This window comes from Bufo bufo, chromosome 6 (assembly GCF_905171765.1).
Source record: "Bufo bufo chromosome 6, aBufBuf1.1, whole genome shotgun sequence".
Taxonomy (NCBI): Eukaryota; Metazoa; Chordata; class Amphibia; order Anura; family Bufonidae; genus Bufo; species Bufo bufo.
In genome coordinates, this window is record NC_053394.1 from 371,521,438 (window position 1) to 371,545,208 (window position 23,771).

The window sequence follows — 23,771 nt, forward strand, 5'->3', positions numbered from 1 at the left end:
AAGGTCTAAAAAAGTGGTCGTTGTGCGGAAGGGGACGGGTCGACAGGCACATCTCATTCATCATTTTCTGGAAGCTGGCTTACATTTAGACCGGTGCCAGCGCCTCTACATAACTTCGGTAGAGCCAGAGCAGGGGCCTATTAAGACCGGCGTCTAAAACTCTGGTCTTAATAAATGACCCCCAAGGTGTATTAGGCCGGGTTCACATCAGTGTTGTGTACTCTGGCACTGTAATCTGGTGTACATGCCGACTTTTAGCCGGACAAAAACTGCTGCACGCAAATTATTATTTTTTGTCTGGCCGAAAGTCTGCATATGGAAAGCAGTTGATTACCGCTGGATACCATTACAGTGAATGGGGACCCGGCGGGGCAAAGTGGTATCCGGATCTGGCGAACTCCAGCAGTGTGTTCCTCTGCCGGGACAGATTGCCAGAGTTCACAGATTTGGACCCAGCCCTAGATGACTGGCACAAAATGAAAGTATGATTCACACTGCTCAACGGTTAACCTTTTGTGACAAAAAGGCTAAATATTTTTAATAAATATTGAAAAACTGATTTTTAGCCCAAAATGAGTAATATGCAATCAGAAAAAAATATTGCCCTCAAAGGTGTACATAGCCTTTAACTCATAGCGAAAAACACAATTTTTCTGCCTAAAAACAGACGCAGACACTAGTAAATGTGCCCCTCTGACTTTTGTGTCACATCATGACCCCCATTGCCAATCACTAGAAGCGATGTTGCTCCACACAGGTAACCTTGCACCCCCACCATGGGGGGGGGGGGGGGGGGGGGGGGGGTTTCCCAGAACGAACAATTGTTCCCTATCCATGGGCTGGGGACCCCTCGAACACCCCTTCTCCTACTGATGATGAGGGCTGAGGTCATTATCCCTTTGGTGGATGGAGCAGTGGTCGAGCATGCACAGGGTTGGCCTCTCTGGAACATTGATGGTATATCGCTAGGACCTCTAGGTCCTGCTCCTATCACCAGAACGGGGCCCCTGAGCAGAGACCATCCTCACATGTGCGGCCACCATCTGTTCACTGCTATGGGAGTTCGGAAAGTAGCCAAGCGCACTCCGCTATTTCTGGTACCCCCATCGCTGTGAATGGAGCGGTGGCTGCGCTTTTGTGGTTTGCTTGCCCTTCACGGTTATTGGATTCCTCTAAACAGCCTTGGCTATTTTTGGATCTTCCATAGTGAGCTTTCCTTCGTTCTGGGGTTAGGGGGGGGGGTGGGGGGGCAGTGTACATGCTTGACCACTTCTCCATCCACACAAGGGACAATGACCCCCCTCACCACCCCAGTTCTCATGATCAGAGGGGATCTCAGAGGTCAGACCCCCACTGATCAGACATTTGATTCTGGGACCCCTTCTTCCAGCTCCTGGTATCTGTGCCGTGACCTGACTACAGCCTGTTTTCTAGATCCCTAGACCCAATCTTTTCTATGGCCGTACCCCTGCGCCCAGGAGAAGAAGCCAGCCACAGCCGTAAGCTCATCAAGGCAGCGGAGACGCCGGATACACGGTTGGATCAGCCGCTGTCCCCGCAGGCGCTCAGTGGCGGCTGGTTTGGTAAAGGATGTACCAAAGGAAGAAGGAAAGCCAAGTGACAATGTCCTTACTGCCTGTGTCATGCTGGGAGGCCTCCTCCTATCACCCATTTGCACTTTTGACCTTTTTTACATTCAGTGTTTTTAAATAAAACTTTCCAGTACAAACCCGTTTCCTGCCTGTGCGCTTGTCTCCCACTGTGGAAGGATGCCCGGAACAAAGATGGCCGACTCTTCAAGGCGCGTTGGCTGTTGCTATGGGAGCGGGGTTTTGCCTTGCGTCACTTCCGGGGGGAGGAACCGTTCTGCTTGTGGGACGTTTCCGGGTGGTTGACATTTCATTAAACTCCCCGAGATGATTCGGAACGGACACGGTGACCCCGCCCCGCAGGAGACGGCATCCCGGAGGCCCGTACGGGTGTGGTGCGATGGCTGGTGAGAGGAAGAGCCGCGCTGCGTGTGTGTATAGTCAGCGTGCGGGGGCACACCTTCTTAAAGGGGCAGTACACCCCGGACTGACCCGTCATCTGATCGCAAAGCTATTCGTGTATGCAGCTCTCCTGCCAACTAATGGCTGGCTCTGGATAAGGGGGAGTTCCAGGGCTACAAGAAGATGGCAGCTTTCCAGCAAAGAACAGCACCACATCTGTCCACGGGTTGTATCTGGTATTGCAGCTGGGCTCCATTGAAGTGAAGGGGACTGAGCTGTAATACCACACACAACCTGTGGGCAGGGGTGGCGCTGGTTTTGGAATGAAGCTGCCATCTTTTTGTAGCCCTTTGGAACCCCCCGCCACAAGGTCTCCACATCCCTTTCCATTCTAAGGGGGTATTTGCACGCTGCAGACTTGGTGCAGTAAGTTCTGCAGCCGAAAATGCCTTCCATTTGTGTGAACAGCGCCTTGGTCTTCTCTGCTCCATCAGATGGTATGTAAGGTCTGGTGAGGACGCGAGGCGCCGCACCCTCCCACCCGGAATTTGGGTAACAGGATCTACCCTATGGCTCCAGGATACAGAAAGGACAAGTTCTGCAGCTTTCTAAACACGCTTAACATTTAAACTCCCCTCCGTTAATATCTGTGCTTGCTGTCGGTGAATGGGGGCACGATTGTTTGCTTGCAGAGTGTGTAAACCTGCAGAGACCTGTTACCAGTGCCAGCGTTTGGTTCCTCAGTATCCGGTCTGGGGTGAACAGCTCGTGTACCCCAGTTACTGGTACATTGTAGCAACCCATCAGCACAGACAGGGAACAGATATGTGGAGGATTGTCTAGGCCGGATGCCATTGTAGCGAATCCGCAGCTGTAACAAGGATTAGGTCTGTAACGGTTCCCGTTCACTGACAGCAGGCCAAGATATGGCGAGAAATGAAAACACAAGGGTCCAGATTTCCAGGGTTTCTACACTTTTATTTTTGTCTGATTAGTACATTTTGGCCAAAGTATTCAGATTCTGCAAACTGTAGAGGACATTCAGTTCCCTAGAGCTCTGTGCTGTTCCTCTGTTGTTCCTCCTGGAAATGTGTAATTACGTTGACATCTGGTTGCTACCGTTTCCCCTAGTCAGAAGGGGTGACACAACAGTGAGTGGATGATGTCACCGAGCGTAGAAACGCGCCCATTTCACCATAGGAATGCTAACTCCCAGCTGTCGATTTAATCATGCATTGCCAGGAGGAATAACAGAGGAACGCCACATTGCAGAATCCTAAGGGGGGGGGGGGAAATTGAGGTTGTGTGGTAAAATGACTATGTGAATAATTGGTTCTTGCTGTGGACTGATGGCGCAGGTGTCACCCCAGACTGGTTGCCTGTAGGTGCCCCGGTGCCATGTTATGGTTGGCGTCCTGGCAGAGTCGGGATTTATTTTCTGTGCCTGTGGTGATCTGTAGAGGACTTTGCCCTTGTTTGGGGTACACGGTTCCAGCCTGGAGCTTGTACAGTGTAATTCCCGTGGTACGACGCGTCCTGTTTTGGCGACCTTTGTGCCTGTCCCTGTATTATCTGTGTAGAGATAAGCGGCGTCCTCTTGGGTTCCTCCTGTCGTCTGTGTCATCGCTCAGGATGTCACAATGATGAGATCTCGTGCAGTTTACAGCTTGTGGGGTGGCCCTGGTGCCCCCCAAAATGGTAGCGGAGGTTGAAAACCTATCCTGCTCATAGAGCTCTCTTCTGTCACTGACAGCAAGCAGAGGAGGGTCTGTCATAACTTGTCATTCCACAGGGACAAGTGACCAGAACATGGAGGCTCTTGTTTCCCATGAGACGGCGCAGACAACTGTGTTTTGTGTTGGTGCTCGTCCTTGCGTCATAATTTTTCAGTCAGGTTCATCCCCTGGTCTGAGATGCTCTGCAGTTCTGTGTGCCCCCGGCTGGAAGAGATGCTCTGCAGTTCTGTGTGCCCCCGGCTGGTAGAGATCTGCTGTAGCTCTGTGTGCCCCCGTCCGGTAGAGATCTGCTGTAGCTCTGTGTGCCCCCGGCTGGTAGAGATCTGCTGTAGCTCTGTGTGCCCCCGGCTGGTAGAGATCTGCTGTAGCTCTGTGTGCCCCCGGCTGGTAGAGATCTGCTGTAGCTCTGTGTGCCCCCGGCTGGTAGAGATGCTCTGCAATTCTGAGTGCCTCAGCTGGTAGAGATGCTCTGCTGTTCTGTGTGCCCCCGGCTGGTAGAGATGCTCTGCTGTTCTGTGTGCCCCCGGCTGGTAGAGATGCTCTGCTGTTCTGTGTGCCCCCGGCTGGTAGAGATGCTCTGCTGTTCTGTGTGCCCCTGGCTGGTAGAGATGCTCTGCATTTCTCTGTGTCGCCGTCTGGTAGAGATGCGCTGCAGCTCTGTGTGCCCCTGGCTGGAAGAGATGCGCTGCAGCTCTGTGTGCCCCTGGCTGGAAGAGATGCGCTGCAGCTCTGTGTGCCCCTGGCTGGAAAAGATGCGCTGCAGCTCTGTGTGCCCCTGGCTGGAAGAGATGCGCTGCAGCTCTGTGTGCCCCTGGCTGGTAGAGATGCTCTGCAGCTCTGTGTGCCCCTGGCTGGTAGAGATGCCCTGCAGTTCTGTGTGCCCCTGGCTGGTAGAGATGCCCTGCAGTTCTGTGTGCCCCTGACTGGAAGAGATGCCCTGCAGTTCTGTGTGCCCCTGGCTGGAAAAGATGCCCTGCAGTTCTGTGTGCCCCTGGCTGGAAGAGATGCCCTGCAGTTCTGTGTGCCCCTGGCTGGTAGAGATGCCCTGCAGTTCTGTGTGCCCCTGGCTGGTAGAGATGCCCTGCAGCTATGTGTGCCCCTGGCTGGTAGAGATGCCCTGCAGCTCTGTGTGCCCCTGGCTGGTAGAGATGCCCTGCAGCTCTGTGTGCCCCTGGCTGGTAGAGATGCCCTGCAGCTCTGTGTGCCCCTGGCTGGTAGAGATGCCCTGCAGTTCTGTGTGCCCCTGGCTGGTAGAGATGCCCTGCAGCTCTGTGTGCCCCTGGCTGGTAGAGATGCCCTGCAGCTCTGTGTGCCCCTGGCTGGTAGAGATGCCCTGCAGCTCTGTGTGCCCCTGGCTGGTAGAGATGCCCTGCAGCTCTGTGTGCCCCTGGCTGGTAGAGATGCCCTGCAGCTCTGTGTGCCCCTGGCTGGAAGAGATGCCCTGCAGTTCTGTGTGCCCCTGGCTGGTAGAGATGCCCTGCAGCTCTGTGTGCCCCTGGCTGGAAGAGATGCCCTGCAGCTCTGTGTGCCCCTGGCTGGAAGAGATGCGCTGCAGCTCTGTGTGCCCCTGGCTGGTAGAGATGCTCTGCAGCTCTGTGTGCCCCTGGCTGGTAGAGATGCCCTGCAGTTCTGTGTGCCCCTGGTTGGTAGAGATGCCCTGCAGTTCCGTGTGCCCCTGGCTGGTAGAGATGCCCTGCAGTTCTGTGTGCCCCTGGCTGGTAGAGATGCCCTGCAGTTCTGTGTGCCCCTGACTGGAAGAGATGCCCTGCAGTTCTGTGTGCCCCTGGCTGGAAGAGATGCCCTGCAGTTCTGTGTGCCCCTGGCTGGAAGAGATGCCCTGCAGTTCTGTGTGCCCCTGGCTGGTAGAGATGCCCTGCAGTTCTGTGTGCCCCTGGCTGGTAGAGATGCCCTGCAGCTCTGTGTGCCCCTGGCTGGTAGAGATGCCCTGCAGCTCTGTGTGCCCCTGGCTGGTAGAGATGCCCTGCAGCTCTGTGTGCCCCTGGCTGGTAGAGATGCCCTGCAGCTCTGTGTGCCCCTGGCTGGTAGAGATGCCCTGCAGCTCTGTGTGCCCCTGGCTGGTAGAGATGCCCTGCAGCTCTGTGTGCCCCTGGCTGGTAGAGATGCCCTGCAGCTCTGTGTGCCCCTGGCTGGTAGAGATGCCCTGCAGCTCTGTGTGCCCCTGGCTGGTAGAGATGCCCTGCAGCTCTGTGTGCCCCTGGCTGGTAGAGATGCCCTGCAGCTCTGTGTGCCCCTGGCTGGTAGAGATGCCCTGCAGCTCTGTGTGCCCCTGGCTGGTAGAGATGCCCTGCAGCTCTGTGTGCCCCTGGCTGGTAGAGATGCCCTGCAGCTCTGTGTGCCCCTGGCTGGTAGAGATGCCCTGCAGCTCTGTGTGCCCCTGGCTTGAAGAGATGCCCTGCAGCTCTGTGTGCCCCTGGCTGGAAGAGATGCCCTGCAGTTCTGTGTGCCCCTGGCTGGTAGAGATGCCCTGCAGTTCTGTGTGCCCCTGGCTGGTAGAGATGCCCTGCAGTTCTGTGTGCCCCTGGCTGGTAGAGATGCCCTGCAGTTCTGTGTGCCCCTGGCTGGTAGAGATGCCCTGCAGTTCTGTGTGCCCCCGGCTGGTAGAGATGCCCTGCAGTTCTGTGTGCCCCCGGCTGGTAGAGATGCTCTGCAGTTCTGTGTGCCCCTGGCTGGTAGAGATGCTCTGCAGTTCTGTGTGCCCCTTCTCTATGGAGCTATCTTGGTTGCTGTGGAGAGCGGAGTGTCGGTTGCATGCTGTGTAGCCTGCAGCGCTGTCATGTGTTCGGTGCCCGGGGGGGGGGGTGTATGCGGCCGACCGCGCCTCGTCTGCAGGGGGTGACACAACCTGTAGCGCAGCCTGTACAGGAATGTGGAGATCAGACCCCAGGGCGGGCAGTGCGGAGGGTGAGATCACATGTCGGCTATGGCCAACTCTGTGCCGGCAGAGACGGCACATGGCACCGCCACATCCCGCACACAGCGCCACCATATCCCGCACACGTGTGGTCCCTTAGAAAAAACATACGGCAGAAAAAATCCAATAGATGAAACGTACAAAGAGAGTAGATAGTAGAGGGGTAGAGATGCCCGCAGGGGGGCAGTCAGCGCTCGTGCCCCTTCCCTGTCATTACAGCTGGAGGTTGGGGGGAGGTGAATAACCGTAAATATGGGCTTTATATGAGAATTTACTTCTGCGGCCACTCGGGGGGGGGGGGGGCTTATAAACATGGCTACGACGAGCGGGTGCCAGAGCAGGTTGGCATCCGTCCATACCACAAAGGGCGTTAACAACTCCTGCTAAAAACAGGCTGATCCCTCCAAAGGGACAGTAATGTGTATGTGGGGGGGGGGGGGGGGGGGCGGGCTTAAAGTGTAGATTTACTTTTAAAGGGACATGATCATCAATCTATCACTTATTACCGCATATCTGATTATTCTGTGATTGATTTATGTTTAAATAAAAGGATGGTTTTCTGGATCTGCTCCACCTCCCATCTTGGCTCTTTAACTTCCTTTTTGTTTGGACTTTTACTATGACAGAGTCTTCTTTACAGGGGTTGTCCGGTTTCAGGAAGGAAAAAATGTATATAAAAATAAAATAAAAGACCATTACTCACCTAGCAGATTCCAATATGGGCAATATAATAATACTGGGGGAACTATGGGGGCTAAACAATTATACCGGGGGCCATATATTTATACTGGGGGTACTAGTTCGGGCCAGTATATATACTGGGGGGCGAGTATACGTCCTGGGGACATTAGACAGGGGCAGAATACAGTATATACTGAGGGGGCTGAGGTAAGAAAAAAAACAAATAAAATAATTAAATTCAGTTTTTGGCTACATGCACACGACCGTGGTGTGTTTTGCGGTCCGCAAAACACGGATGGCGTCCGTGCGGGTCCCGTAATTTGCGGAACGGCACGGACAGCCTTTAATAAAACTGCCTATTCTTGTCCGCAAAGCGCGGACAAGAAAAGGACATGTTATATTTTTTTGGGCGGGGCCACGGAACGGAGCAACGGATGCACCCTAAGGCCTCTTGCCCATGAAACGTAAGGGGCCCGTGCTGTGGATGGTAAATTGCGGTCCACAATGCACGAGCACAGTCCGTGGGGCAGCCGCATGCGGATCGCAGACCCATTCACTTGAATGGGGTCCATGATCTGTCCGTTCCGCAGAAAGGTAGAACAAGTTCTATCTTTTTGTGGAACGGAACACCACAGGAGCGTTCCGTAGTGCTTCCGTGGGGTTCCGTTCCGTGCTTCCGTTCCGCATCTCCAGATTTGCGGACCCAATCAAGTGAATGGGTCCGCATCCATGCTGCGGAATGCACACAGCTGGTGACCCATGTATTGCGGAACTGCCTTATGCGGTCCGCAGCACGGGCGCAGAGCTCTCTCGTCAGACCATCACTGGGGCCAGAGAGCTCCTCCTAGAGCCCCACACATTACACTAATCCGTGCAGTGCTCTTCTGTTTGTGTCCTGATCCAGAGCAGTCCAGTCAATTATAGAGCCGTCCTACTACTATTATCATCATGGGGATTACTCTTCAGATAAGATCTTCCCCTCAAAGCAGCAGTAAACTGACTTTGGATTACCTATTGATAGAGGAAGTACTATCATTTCTGCAGACTACGGCCATAGTACACAAGGGATGCAAATGAGCTCTTAACAAGCGCCACCTCTGATTCCACCAGATGTAAGGCGGCTATCCTATAAGTCTGTGTTCGACCCTTTAAATAGGCTCTGAGACATGACTTGGATATTAAATAAGCCAGCATCTCATCTGCAGACAGCTGTTTCAGGGTGATTGTCCCTCATCAGTGCAGAGCAGAGAGTACTGGCTGAGAGGCCTAGGTCAGGACTTGAAGGCGTGTTTGTGGAGGGGGGGGGGTACTATGTCTCCTAACGGAGAGCACCTTAATCGGCGTGAGGAGACTTATAGGCCATACATGCTCTGCGCGGATGAGGGGCAATCACCCTGAAACAGCTGTCTGCAGATGAGGTGCTGGCTTATTTAATATCCAAGTCATGTCTCAAGGAATATTTAGGGGTCGAACATTGACTTATAGGATAACTGTCTTACATCTGGTGGCCTCAGAGACCACCCTGGTCAGGAGTAAATGACTGAGAATCCTCTGTTTTCTTACAGCTATGACATGGTACATTATGGGCACTCCAACCAGCTGCGCCAGGCACGGGCTATGGGCGACTACCTGATTGCCGGGGTGCACACAGACGGTAAGTGATGTCAGCCCCATTCTATGTGCAGAGTGGAATTTAAAGGGGCACAAAATGTAAAATAAAAATGCAAAAACAGCAAATAATCCCTTAAAGGTGTTGTCCAGCATTGGGGCTCAGTGATGTGACACATGGGGGACATATCAGCACTGCCACCAGTCATTTGCTGCAGCTGCACATGTGTCCCACCCGTCACACCAGAGCGGGGACCAGAGGAGCTAGCATTTAGCAGTGGGGGAGTAGGTAAGCATGCTTTCCTCCGCAGGTCCAAGGTGGGGTGTCTGACAGAAAGGCCTCCGAAGCTGGACAACCCCTTTAATATCCTCCTTGCTTTGTACTGTGACATATTGCAACCCGGGGAAAGACTTCTACAGTGTGTGTCCCTGAAGACTAACTAATCCCCTCTGTCTCACCTGCCTCTAAGGGCTCGTTCACACGACCTTTGGTGTCCTGTTCCCGTATTGCGGACCGAATTTGCGGATCCGCAATACACAGCACTGTTCTGCTGTCATTCTGCATCACGGATGCGGACCCATTCATTTCAATGGGTCCGCAAATCCGGAGGCGTGGAGCGGAACACTACGGAAGCACTACGGAGTGCTTTCTGGGGTTCCGTTCCGTGCCTCCACACCGCAAAATGACAGAACATGCTCTATCTTTTTGCGGAACCGAGGGATCGCGTACCCATTCAAGTGAATGAGTCTGCGATCCCCATGCGACTGCCCCACGGAAAGTGCCCGTGCATTGTGGGCACGGGACACCAACGGTCGTGTGAATGAGCCCTAAGGCTGGGTTCACACCTGAGCGTATTCGATAAGCGCTGTTTACAGGCGTTTTTATCGGGCGTTTTTGTATTTTGGAAACGCACCTCGTACGCGCGTTCTTGCTATTGACCACAGAGGCGTACAATGAAAAACAGAGGTGTTACGCGCGACAATACGCCCCAAAGAAGCTCCTGTACTTCTTGGGGCGTAGGGCGTTTTACAGCGCGTTCGTACGCGCTGTAAAACGCTCAGGTCAGAACCATGCCCATAGGGAAACATTGTTTTTTGCCTGTTGAGCGTTTTACAGCGCGTAGGAACGCGCTTTAAAACGCTTAGGTGTGAACCTAGCCTTAGAATGAAGACCCACCACCCCTCACGTACACATAAATGAAAAGTCTTTAGGACCGGCCAAGTTTATGGGGGTCTCCCAAATCTGTGTGCCAGGCTGAGTGTGTACAGGGGAGTTAGAGGCAGGAATAGGTGTCAGCTAAACCAGAGTTTGAAGACTGCCCATATACTAGATCAGGGATGGCCAACCTGAGGCTCTCCAGCTGTTGCAAAACTACAACTCCCAGCATGCCCAGTCTGCCTACAGCTATCAACCTACAGCAGGGCATGGTGGGAGTTGTAGTTTTGCAACAGCTGGAGGGCCGCAGGTTGGCCATCCCTGTACTAGATAGCACAGGCATTCTCAGCTGAGCATGCATGTCTTCTGGATGAAGATGATCGGCGGGTCTTGCTAAAATTTACATGAATGTTTATGGCCACCTTAAAGTAACGGCTGCAGAAGCTCCCTCACTGCTCCGCCTGGTATCTGTTGTCACCTAGCTCAAAGGGTCACTAGCTTTTCCTATGTCATAGAGACATATCCATAGTTTAGATTGGTGGGGATCTGAGCGCTGAGACCCTCACCGATCCCTAGAACGAGGGGAGAGAGATGAGTGCACATGGTGCGCTTTCCTCACTGCTGAGGGCGGCCTATATAGGGGGCTCCTCTGATGTCCCTATAGAACTGCCTCCAGTGCCCACCCCTCAGTCATCCAAACACTGTTTGTGCGACTGGTATCCCGTACACTTTAGATATATGGTGACAAATCCTGACAATTCCAACCGGCTCCTCTGACAACCTAAGGCCAATTTCACACGAGCATAGTCCGTGCGAGAAGTACTCTCCGTGTGTCAGAGGTATGAACACAGACCCATCATGATTTATAATGCTGTGTGTTCCTGCCCGACCCCACCTGTAATGAATTGTACCTTTACACTGGCTGATCATAGAGGCGAACACTGGTACGAACACTCTTTCCCAATAATTGACCCCTGAGAATGCGCCATTGATGAATCCGACGCTCCTTCATCAGGAGATGGCGTCTTTGATGTACATAACCTCATCGTTTGCTGGCAGCAGATTGTCCTGTATAACCGGAGATCACAGCAGCGAGGGCCGCCACCGGCATGTAAATGAGGATCAGTCAATTATCAGGAAGGTTTGGTTCACTCCCAGTTATTGCCTGTAAATCAGCCCATGCACATTAGATACCTGCCGAAGACCCGTTGGACCAACAGCTGTCTCTCCTGGACCGAACCGCCAAGTGTGCATGCGCTGCCTCCAAACTCCTCGTCCTCTGCTTATCCCTGAGCACAAAAGGATGGAGTTTTTTTTAAATCCAATAAACCGATCCTTCTCTCCCCCAACATCTGCTGTCGGGTTTGAGTCGTGAGGCCCCCCACACACAATAGTTCAGTCTCTCCCAAATCGGTGGGATTGGCTGATGTCTATGGCTAGCATCAGTGATCACATATGATTGGGATGTGCAGTCACTTACTGATCATAGGGTTCCGCCTGCCGGTATCTCCATCCGTCCTCCGCATGAAAGAGCAGCAGCGCTCGAGTATTTGGCCTTATTCACGTGTCGTTATCCGTTTTTCATCCGTATCTGTGTTGCATCCATTTTTTTCCCTTCCATACATGCACTGAATTGTATCCTGCTGTGCACCGCTAGTGCCTCCTAACAATGGACTAAACATGGATGGCATCCCATAGAGCTGAATAGGGGGTGTTTGGTCCAGAACATTGGGGGACCAAAGTAGCGCATGCCTCCAACGGTCCGCAATAATTCTATTAAAAAAAAAAATGGACGTCTGAATATACCCATTGAATTCAAGGGATCCGTGTACTGTCCATTCATGTCTATGGGTCTAAGAAGACCACCACGCACATCATGTGGGCGGCGTCCGTGTTCGGTCCATTGTGCTCGGACTGTTGGAAGGAGACGTTTTGGAAATCCCGTTCTCTGTTGTTGTTGTTTTTTTTTTATTCATGCCCATAAAAAACGAGGGCAAAACTGGACGCAACACAAAAATCATCACGGATGAAAAACTGACCTGGAAACACGGACGTGTGATTAAGGCCTAGCCCTGCGACGCTGCCCACCAGCCGGGTTTTGCTTGACTGTACTTTCCTGCACAGCGGGTGGCAGGGGGCGCTCAGATTAAGGGCTCATGCACACGAACGTATTTTCTTTTTGTGTCCGTTCCGTTGTTTTTGCGGACCATATGCGGAACCATTCACTTCAATGGGTCCGCAAATAAAACGGAACTTACTCCGTGTGCATTCCGTTTCCATATGTCCGTATTTCCGTTCCCCAAAAAAATAGAACGTCCTATTATTGTCCCCATTACGGACAAGGATAGTACTGTTCTATTAGAGGCCAGATGTTCCGTTCTGCTAAATATGGAATGCACACGGATGTCATCCGTATTTTTTGCGAATCCATTTTTTTGTGGACCGCAAAATACATAAGGTTGTGTACATGAGCCCTAACTCAAAGACTTCATTCTTGTGATTGGAGGGGTCCTAGAGGTTGTACCCCCACCGATGCACTGGTTACTCTCCGTCCTTGCCGTTAGGCGCTCCCTGCTCTGGCTCCTGCAGAACTAATCTTTGCCTGCACCGGAAGGTTTCCAGTCGAGCGCTTGACTATCAGGATGCCACCGGCGGCCTCCATATCTTAATTCTACATGTCACGCTCCCCCGGCTCTTCTTACTTCTTTCTGATCATTCTGCCCGCTGCATCTTGGTGATGAGAGTCCAAGATTAAAAATCCCATCCATGTTCTCCCTCCTCTGGCGTAAAAATATCGCATGTCCTGTGTGGGTTGTACGGATATCATAGAGGAGCACAGATAGGCTCCTGTTCTTTCTAATGTCAGATTTTGCTGCCGGGGGTCTTTTCCCGCTATCACACTGGTAACTGGAGTGAATGACAGAGGGTATAATGGAGGAATAACTCTCTGATGGCGGGGGCCGCTCATGTAAAATGCCTTTTACTTTTAGAGGAGATCTCCCGCCACAAGGGCCCACCCGTCTTCACGCAGGAGGAACGCTACAAGATGGTGCAAGCCATTAAGTGGGTGGATGAGATTGTCTGCGCCGCCCCCTACGTCACCACCTTGGAGACCCTGGACAAGTATAACTGTGACTTCTGCGTCCATGGAAGTGAGTAACTTGGAATAGTGAAGAGATTGTGACTGCACCCTGATGGGGGGTGAACGTTAAACCCGTGTAATAATAAGACACTGGGTCATGAAGTATCTTATTTAGGAAGATTATAGGTAAGGGGTTAATGAACGCACGCAGAAGGCGCTGTTAGACGTCTTGCACAGGGTCGTATATTATATCTGCACTTCCAGGATATCCTCTCATTAGCAGGAGGGAGGGAAGTATATAACTTAGGCCCCATTCACACGACTGAAATGAATGGGTTCGCATCCCGTCCGCAAAAAATGCAGACCCATTCATTTCAGTGGGCCCGCAAAAAATGTGGATCGGACACCCTGTGCTGTCCGCATCCGTATGTCCATTCCTCATTTCTGCAAAAAAGATTTCCTATTGTCTGTTTTGCGGACATGGATAGGCATTGTTACAATGGATCGGCGAAAAAAAAAAAAAAAGAATGAAAAATGGACGTCACACGGACGCCATTCCTATTTTTTGCTGACCGCAAAATGCATATGATCATGTGAATGCACCCTTATTTTATTTAAAGAGGCTGTCCAGGATTTTTAGAATGATAAGCCATCAATATCTGATCAGCGGGGGTCCGACACCAAACACCCCGAGGATCAGCTGTGGCGCCAGTCTACATAGCTCCATCTATCTTGGTACCTGCAGCGCCCCCTCCAATCACTTGATTAGAAGCAATGCTGCACTATGCAGTCCTGTCCACTTCACAATGGATGGCGCTATGTAGTTTCGGGGCCTACTCCTGGCGTTAGGGAACAGCTGATCGGCTGAGTGTTAGACCCCCTCTAACCGGGTATTGGTAGCCTGTCCTGAGGATAGGCTATCGATATAAAAAAAAACTGGACAACTTGTTCTGCCCACTCCTTCGTTATCGAATGACCACATGATGAGATTTTCATGTTTGATTCTTAAAGGGGTTTTCTGAGACATTTTTATTGATGACCCTTTCCTCAGGATAGGTCACCAATATCAGATCGGCGCGGGTTCGACAACCTGCACCCCCACCGATTACTTTTTTGAAGAGCAGGCTGTGCTGGCATGGCACTATTCGGTGGGGGTGCAGGGTGTCGAACCCGCGCTGATCTGATATTGGTGACCTATCCTGAGGAAAGGTCATCAATAAAAAATATCTTGGAAAACCCCATTAAAGGGGTGCAGTCAGGACATATTGATGACCTATCCTCAGGGTATTTCATCAATATCTGATCAGTGAGGTTCCGACTCCCGGCACCCCCTCCGATCAGCTGCTTGAAGAGGAGGTGGCGCTCATGCTATCGCGACTTCCTCTTCCGAGACGACGCGCAGTGTAATCTTGAAGTCTTGGCAACACAGTGTAATTGCAAGTACGCACTCCACTCACGTGAATGGGACTACGCCGCCACTGCAGGCAAGACGACGCGCAGTGTAATCTTGAAGAGGAGGTAGCGACAGCAGAAGCGCCGCCTCCTCTTCAAACAGCTGATCTGTGGGGGAGCGGGAGTCAGACCCCCACCGATCAGATGCTGATGACCTATTCTGAGGATAGGTCGTCTATATTGCTGGCTGCATATCCCCTTTAACGCACAACCATTTGTTCTCCTGCTCTGCAGATGACATCACCCTGACGGTGGATGGGAAGGACACGTACGAAGAGGTGAAGGACGCTGGAAGATACAGGTCAGCAGTGGTCGCAGGTTGTCGGAGAGCTGTGGACTAAAGGACTTTGATGACATTGGGGGTCTCGTTTTTCCTTCCAGGGAATGCCAGCGCACACAGGGGGTGTCCACTACCGACCTGGTGGGACGTATGCTGCTCATGACGAAAGCCCACCACAGTGTAGTGAGCAATGTGAGGCTCTGATGTGTAGAATGGAAGTGCGGTACTGATCCATGTCCAGGTTTTCTAAGCTGTCGACGTTTCCTTCCACAGCAAGCTACTGAAGATTTCAAGCTTCACCAAGACAACTTTGGTAAGGTGGGTAACGCACTTTCCGATATGTCACATAGGCGATGAATCTTATTCTGACTCCCGTCACCTTAAATGGACCTGAAGTCTCTCCTGTTGTCAGCAGGACATGTCCTTACACAAGGCTGTGTATTACACTCCTTATCGACAAGCAAATGGTACCACCGTGTTGTCAATTTATTTTTACATTTCCAGGAGGAATAACAGAGGAATGACTTAATGCTGAGTTAAAAAGATGCTCCAGGACTGATATTTTATTACCATAAAGGTGATCCTCTTTAAAGGGATGCTTTTACCAGGACACAAACCTTTAAAGGGGTTGTCTAGCCCCATGATAAATGTATATCTATAGCTTATAATGTTATAAAATGACAAAACGAGTAATATTCACCTTACCAATCCCCTGCTGCTCCTGTGCCGATGCTTCATGGGTCTCCCGCCAGCCTCTGTTTACCCGACTCCAGTTATGTTGTGTCATCTCACTGGCTGCAGAGGTGATCTCCGTGAATGGCTGCAGTGGTCATCACTCTAGCCGGGTGAACAGAGGCCGGTGGGAGGCAGAGGGAGCCTCGGCACAGGAGCGGCAGGGCATCGGTAAGGTGAGTATTACTCCTATTGGAGTATTGGACATTAAATGCAACCTGTCCACAATATCAAAAAAGTTTGAGAAGAATAAATAAAAAAAATTGGAGCAAAAAAAAAGCAACACGAGCTCAACACCATAACAAAGTCCTTTATTATTGGAAAGTTAATGTTTAAAGATATGCATCATTTTTTTTCCCCTCATGGTGCACACCTTTAAAATTATGAAAAAATCAAAAAATTTCAGTTTTTTCTTATTAAAAATGGAATAGAAAGTGATTAAAAAGCCCTGCGTAGCCCAAAATGGTACCAGTGAAACTTAAAAGTTGTCCTGCAAAAATCAAGTCCTCGCACCGCTCCAACAGGGACACAAAAACTAATCAAAAAGTGATCTTACAGAGTAAAAGTAGAAGAGATAAAAAATATATACATTTAGCATTGACATGCAATACCATGTCATTTTGGGAGTTATGGCTTTTGAGATATAAAGTACCAACTCAGGTATACAAGCCTAGCTCTTATAAACTAGCAAATAAGCCTAGGGAAAGCAACGAGAAGGCAGAGGCGCTACTTTGAGCGCCTGTGCCTTCTCAAACAGCTGTTCGGCAGGGGTCCCGAGTGTCGGACCCCCACCAATCAGATACTGACGACCAATTCTGAGCATAGGTCATCAGTATTAAAGTCTCGGAAAATCCTTTTACGTGCACTGAGGGCGGGCCCAAGCCACTCCGTGCACCCTTGCTCTTCCCGCTTCCTCTCCCAGCTCCTCCCTGTCCTCGATTGGTTCCGGCTCCTGCATAGGCTTCTCACCTGGATGTGTCAGTCCAGAAGGAGCGGGAGGGTCTGAGAGAGGAACGGGAGGAGCAAGGATGCACAGGGTCAACCTGGTTTAATAGGGTTGATTCTGCTGACAGATGCTTTCTAGAAGATTTTTTTTTTTAAATAGATCTGGCCAGAAATACTTGGAATGCCTAGTCGGCCAATTGCTGGACTTAAGCCAATCACTGGTTGCTGCCTCAACCAGTGACTGGCATTTCCGGCGTGGAGAGTATGAGGGCCCGGTGGAGGATCAGAGAGGTGAGTAGTGCATGACGACAAGAGACTCTCGTGGTTTCTTTGAATTTCAGGCTCCAGCCTGATCCCAGGAGTCGTGTTACTCCCAGTCTAGTGCATTAGTGGATATAAGGACCATTAATTATTTATGCTGGTGTAGCTGGGATACTTACTGACGCCAGAGCTTGTTGCTATAGCAACAGATGGATGCAGCACAGGCCATCATGTGGTAGGACAACACAGCCGTTGTCTCGTAGTCATGAAGTGACCGTCTTAAAGAGCATCTGTCAGCAGTTTTGTACCTATGACACTGGCTGACCTGTTACATGTGCTCTTGGCAGCTGAAGGCATCTGTGTTGGTCCCATGTTCATATGTGCCTGCATTGCTGAGAAAAAGCATTGTTTAATATATGCAAATGAGCCTCTAGGAGCAATGGGGGCGTTGCCGTTACACCTAGAGGCTCTGCTCTCTCTGCAATTGACAGGGCCAGGTGTGATGTTTTTACTGCCCGACCCTGTCAATTAAAGTGGAGAGGGTGTGGCAGTTTCAGAGAGAACTGGGCCTCTAGGTGTAACGATAACGCCCCCGTTGCTCCTAGAGGCTCATTTGCATATAATAAAACATAACTTTTCTCAGCAATGCGGGCACATATGAAAATGGGACCAACACAGACGTCTTGAGCTGCCAAGCACACATGTAACAGGTCAGCCAGTGTCATAGGTACAGATCTGCTGACAGATGCCCTTTATAGGGGCTATTCAGATTGTATAGTGAATAGTTCTGTAGTGATACACTTTGGGAGAGATATATCAAAAGTGGTCTAAAAGAAAACTAGAACAGTTGCCCCTAGAAACCAATCAGATTCCACCCTTCATTTTTAAGAGCTCCTTTGGAAAATGAAAGTTGGAGTCTGATTGCTTGCTATGGGAAACTGAGAGAGTTTTCCTTTTACACCAGTCTTCATAAATCTCCTTCCTTATTTCAGTCAGTCCCCATTTGCAAGGACTCTTCACGTGGTCACTTCAATTGGGAACATTAGATGAGACTTGTCAGAGCTGTCCCATACTGACCAATCATATTGCAGCTTTCATTTTACCGGAGCAGTTTAACCACTTAAGGACCACAGGTTTATACCCCCCTAAAGACCAGGCCCTTTTTTACAAATCGGCACTACACTACTTTCACCGTTTATTGCTCGGTCATGCAACTTACCACCCAAATGAATTTTACCTCCTTTTCTTCTCACTAATAGAGCTTTCATTTGGTGGTATTTCATTGCTGCTGACATTTTTACTTTTTTTGTTATTAATCGAAATTTAACGATTTTTTTGCAAAAAAATGACATTTTTCACTTTCAGTTGTAAAATTTTGCAAAAAAAACGAGATCCATATAGAAATTTTGCTCTAAATTTATAGTTCTACATGTCTTTGATAAAAAAAAAATGTTTGGGTAAAAAAAAAATGGTTTGGGTAAAAGTTATAGCGTTTACAAACTATGGTACAAAAATGTGAATTTCCGCTTTTTGAAGCAGCTCTGACTTTCTGAGCACCTGTCATGTTTCCTGAGGTTCTACAATGGCCAGACAGTACAAACACCCCACAAATGACCCCATTTCGGAAAGTACACACCCTAAGGTATTCGCTGATGGGCATAGTGAGTTCATAGAACTTTTTATTTTTTGTCACAAGTTAGCGGAAAATGATGATTTTTTTTTATTTTATTTTTTTTCCTACAAAGTCTCATATTCCACTAACTTGTGACAAAAAATAAAAACTTCTATGAACTCACTATGCCCATCACGAAATACCTTGGGGTCTCTTCTTTCCAAAATGGGGTCACTTGTGGGGTAGTTATACTGCCCTGGCATTCTAGGGGCCCAAATGTGTGGTAAGGAGTTTGAAATCAAATTCTGTAAAAAATGACCTGTGAAATCCGAAAGGTGCCCTTTGGAATATGGGCCCCTTTGCCCACCTAGGCTGCAAAAAAGTGTCACACATCTGGTATCTCTGTATTCAGGAGAAGTTGAGGAATGTGTTTTGGGGTGTCTTTTTACATATACCCATGCTGGGTGAGATAAATATCTTGGTCAAATGCCAACTTTGTATAAAAAAATGGGAAAAGTTGTCTTTTGCCAAGATATTTCTCTCACCCAGCATGGGTATATGTAAAATGACACCCCAAAACACATTCCCCACCTTCTCCTGAGTACGGGGATACCAGATGTGTGACACTTTTTTGCAGCCTAGGTGGGCAAAGGGGCCCATATTCCAAAGAGCACCTTTCGGATTTCACTCGTCATTTTTTACAGAATTTGATTTCAAACTCCTTACCACACATTTGGGCCCCTAGAATGCCAGGGCAGTATAACTACCCCACAAGTGACCCCATTTTGGAAAGAAGAGACCCCAAGGTATTCGCTGATGGGCATAGTGAGTTCATGGAAGTTTTTATTTTTTGTCACAAGTTAGTGGAATATGAGACTTTGTATGAAAAAAAAAAAAAAAAAAAAAAAAAAAATCTGCATTTTCCACTAACTTGTGACAAAAAATAAAAGATTCTAGGAACTTGCCATGCCCCTCACGGAATACCTTGGGGTGTCTTCTTTCCAAAATGGGGTCACTTGTGGGGTAGTTATACTGCCCTGGCATTTTCCAGGGGCCCTAATGTGTGGTAAGTAGGTAAATGACCTGTGAAATCCTAAAGGTGCTCTTTGGAATATGGGCCCCTTTGCCCACCTAGGCTGCAAAAAAGTGTCACACATGTGGTATCGCCGTATTCAGGAGAAGTTGGGGAATGTGTTTTGGGGTGTCATTTTACATATACCCTTGCTGGGTGAGAGAAATATCTTGGCAAAAGACAACTTTTCCCATTTTTTTATACAAAGTTGGCATTTGACCAAGATATTTCTCTCACCCAGCATGGGTATATGTAAAACGACACCCCAAAACACATTCCCCAACTTCTCCTGAGTACGGCGATACCAGATGTGTGACACTTTTTTGCAGCCTAGATGCGCAAAGGTGCCCAAATTCCTTTTAGGAGGGCATTTTTAGACATTTGGATACCAGACTTCTTCTCACGCTTTGGGGCCCCTAGAATGCCAGGGCAGTATAAATACCCCACATGTGACCCCATTTTGGAAAGAAGACACCCCAAGGTATTCAATGAGGGGCATGGCGAGTTCATAGAAATTTTTTTTTTTTGGCACAAGTTAGCGGAAATTGATATTTTTAATTTTTTTCTCACAAAGTCTCCCGTTCCGCTAACTTGGGACAAAAATTTCAATCTTTCATGGACTCAATATGCCCCTCACGGAATACCTGGGGGTGTCTTCTTTCCGAAATGGGGTCACATGTGGGGTATTTATACTGCCCTGGCATTCTAGGGGCCCTAAAGCGTGAGAAGAAGTCTGGAATATAAATGTCTAAAAATTTTTACGCATTTGGTTTCCGTGAGGGGTATGGTGAGTTCATGTGAGATTTTATTTTTTGACACAAGTTAGTGGAATATGAGACTTTGTAAGAAAAAAAAATAATAATTCCGCTAACTTGGGCCAAAAAAATGTCTGAATGGAGCCTTACAGAGGGGTGATCAATGACAGGGGGGGTGATCAATGACAGGGGGGGTGATCAATGACAGGGGGGTGATCAGGGAGTCTATATGGGGTGATCACCACAGTCATTGATCACGCCCGTGTAAGGCTTCATTCAGACGTCCGGATGCGTTTTGCGGATCCGATCCATCTATCAGTGCATCCGTAAAAATCATGCGGACATCTGAATGGAGCTTTACAGGGGGGTAATCAATGACAGGGGGGTGATCAGGGAGTCTATATGGGGTGATCACCACAGTCATTGATCATGCCCCTGTAAGGCTTCATTCAGACGTCCGGATGCGTTTTGCGGATCCGATCCATCTATCAGTGGATCCGTAAAAATCATGCGGACGTCTGAATGGAGCTTTACAGGGGGGTGATCAATGACAGGGGGGTAATCAATGACAGGGGGGTGATCAGGGAGTCTATATGGGGTGATAACCACAGTCATTGATCACGCCCGTGTAAGGCTTCATTCAGACGTCCGTATGCGTTTTGCGGATCCGATCCATCTATCAGTGCATCCGTAAAAATCATGCGGACATCTGAATGGAGCTTGACAGGGGGGTGATCAGGGAGTCTATATGGGGTGATCACCACAGTCATTGATCATGCCCCTGTAAGGCTTCATTCAGACGTCCGGATGCGTTTTGCGGATCCGATCCATCTATCAGTGGATCCGTAAAAATCATGCGGACGTCTGAATGGAGCTTTACAGGGGGGTAATCAATGACAGGAGGGTAATCAATGACAGGGGGGTGATCAGGGAGTCTATATGGGGTGATCACCACAGTCATTGATCACGCCCCTGTAAGGCTTCATTCAGACGTCCGGATGCGTTTTGCGGATCCGATCCATCTATCAGTGCATCCGTAAAAATCATGCGGACATCTGAATGGAGCTTTACAGGGGGGTAATCAATGACAGGGGGGTGATCACCACAGTCATTGATCATGCCCCTGTAAGGCTTCATTCAGACGTCCGGATGCGTTTTGCGGATCCGATCCATCTATCAGTGCATCCGTAAAAATCATGCGGACATCTGAATGGAGCTTTACAGGGGGGTAATCAATGACAGGGGGGTGATCACCACAGTCATTGATCATGCCCCTGTAAGGCTTCATTCAGACGTCCGTATGCGTTTTGCGGATCCGATCCATCTATCAGTGCATCCGTAAAAATCATGCGGACATCTGAATGGAACTTTACAGGGGGGTGATCAATGACAGGGGTGTGATCAATGACAGGGGTGTAATCAATGACAGGGGGGTGATCAGGGAGTCTATATGGGGTGATCACCACAATCATTGATCATGCCCCTGTAAGGCTTCATTCAGACGTCCGGATGCGTTTTGCGGATCCGATCCATCTATCAGTGGATCCGTAAAAATCATGCGGACGTCTGAATGGAGCTTTACAGGGGGGTGATCAATGACAGGGGGGTGATCAATGACAGGGGGGTGATCAGGGAGTCTATATGGGGTGATCAGGGATGATCAGGGGCTAATAAGGGGTTAATAAGTGACGGGGGGGGGGGGTGTAGTGTACTGTAGTGGTGCTTGGTGCTACTTTACTGAGCTACCTGTGTCCTCTGGTGGTCGATCCAAACAAAGGGGACCACCAGAGGACCAGGTAGCAGGTATATTAGACGCTGTTATCAAAACAGCGTCTAATATACCTGTTAGGGGTTAAAAAAAACACATCTCCAGCCTGCCAGCGAACGATCGCCGCTGGCAGGCTGGAGATCAACTCTCTTACCTTCCGTTCCTGTGAGCGCGCGCGCCTGTGTGCGCGCGTTCACAGGAAATCTCGGCTCACGCGAGATGACGCCTATTGGCGTTAGCGTAGCCTGGGGGAGCCGCCGCAATGACGCCTTTCGGCGTTACAGTTGCGGGAAGTGGTTAAGAAATGAAAGCTGTGCTGTGATTGGTTACTCATTGGTTTCTGTGAATCTCAGATACTAAAAAAATCGCTCTCGTTTTGTCAGTTTCTGCCCACACAGCTGAGGGTTTGTTGCATTGTAATAGTCTGGGCAGTCTTAAACGCAGCCTCTCTGCTCTGATGTACGGAGACCATTTTCTCACCTGTGTCTTAATGGTTGTGTCACACAGGATGCCAGGGGCAGCAGTCCGTACACAGGAGTCTCCCAGTTCCTTCAGACGTCCCAGAAGATCATGCAGTTTGCCTCGGGGAAGGAACCGGCACCAGGAGACACCATTATATACGTCGCTGGAGCTTTCGATCTCTTCCGTATCCTTTGATTTCTCACAATCTGGGTTCCTAATATTTTGCAGTATACAGACCCCTGTATCATGTACTAGGGGCCTCCTGTTCTGTTACCTCTAGAACCACTTAAAGGGGTTGTCCGAGTTTTTTTTTGTTCTTTGTATGTTTCTAACTAATCAAATGTAACAGCTTTACCATGCACTTACTGCATCTGTAGTTGCTCCTTTCTCAAATTTCACTGAGGGTCACATGACCTGTGATGTCAGCTTCTCTTCCTGCTCGGATGATGTTTCCTGCCCTGAGAAGCCTGAGAGATCAGATATGTGTCTGTACAGGAGACCACTGATCTGGCCACGCCCCCCTACTCTGTGTCTGCTGCTGTCTGCCCTGTGTCTCCCTCCCACTGGATACTTCAGGAAAGATTAACCCCTTCAGGAGCACAGACTCAGGGCTGAAGGCTTTACTGAGTAGCTTTGGGCATAGGAGCTGACAGACTAGAGGAGTTCTGCACAAGAACAGGTAGGGTGAAGATCCTGTGTGTATCAGCAGTGTCATTATATAGCTGGGACTTGTAGTCCTACACATACAACATGCTGCTGAGTCTCCCAGCAGGCAGACATGTCACTCAGGGCAAGACTTGTATTCACTCCCTTTGCAGAGCAGGGGGAGGGGCAGAGATTGTTGTTATTGCAGCTAAACAAAGGGCCAGAAGAGAACCGGGGAAATGAGGAAATATATATATTTTATTTTACCTAAAACTTGCTTAGCTTAGTATACATTGCTGCCCATCAGATTTACAGTGCTATATATATTTTTATTTTTTTCATAACTCTGACAACCCCTTTAAAGGGATTTTCCACAACGCACACATCCACAGGATATATAAGTAATCACTAGGGGCTCCAAATCTGCAACCCCCACCACTCCCTAAAACATGAGACCCGTGGGGAGAAGATCGAATGGCGCTGCGGCTGAGCACGGGACTGACTCAGGTGGCCAAGTACACCACCAGCTCTTTCTGTAAGGGCTCTTTCAGAGGGGCGTGTCCTGTGTGCGTGATTCCCCGTTATGAACACTGCTCGTCTC

The 23,771-nt window shown here is 49.7% G+C and overlaps 2 protein-coding genes across 2 annotated transcripts in view; both read left to right on the forward strand.

Moving 5' to 3' along the window:
• Positions 1-1,727, forward strand: part of SIRT7 (sirtuin 7) — a 33,224-nt gene extending 31,497 nt beyond the window's left edge. Inside the window, exon 11 of the mRNA XM_040434904.1 lies at positions 1,435-1,727. Coding sequence (XP_040290838.1) covers positions 1,435-1,621 — 187 coding nt within the window. The 3' untranslated portion in view covers positions 1,622-1,727. The remainder of the gene's footprint in view (positions 1-1,434) is intronic.
• Positions 1,728-1,852: 125 nt separating this feature from the next.
• PCYT2 (phosphate cytidylyltransferase 2, ethanolamine) overlaps positions 1,853-23,771 on the forward strand; it is a 31,871-nt gene continuing 9,952 nt past the window's right edge. Inside the window, exons 1-7 of the mRNA XM_040434905.1 lie at positions 1,853-1,996; positions 8,906-8,994; positions 13,095-13,256; positions 14,873-14,939; positions 15,020-15,110; positions 15,192-15,236; positions 22,571-22,709. Of these exons, the coding sequence (XP_040290839.1) occupies positions 1,917-1,996; positions 8,906-8,994; positions 13,095-13,256; positions 14,873-14,939; positions 15,020-15,110; positions 15,192-15,236; positions 22,571-22,709 (673 nt within the window). The 5' untranslated portion in view covers positions 1,853-1,916. The remainder of the gene's footprint in view (positions 1,997-8,905; positions 8,995-13,094; positions 13,257-14,872; positions 14,940-15,019; positions 15,111-15,191; positions 15,237-22,570; positions 22,710-23,771) is intronic.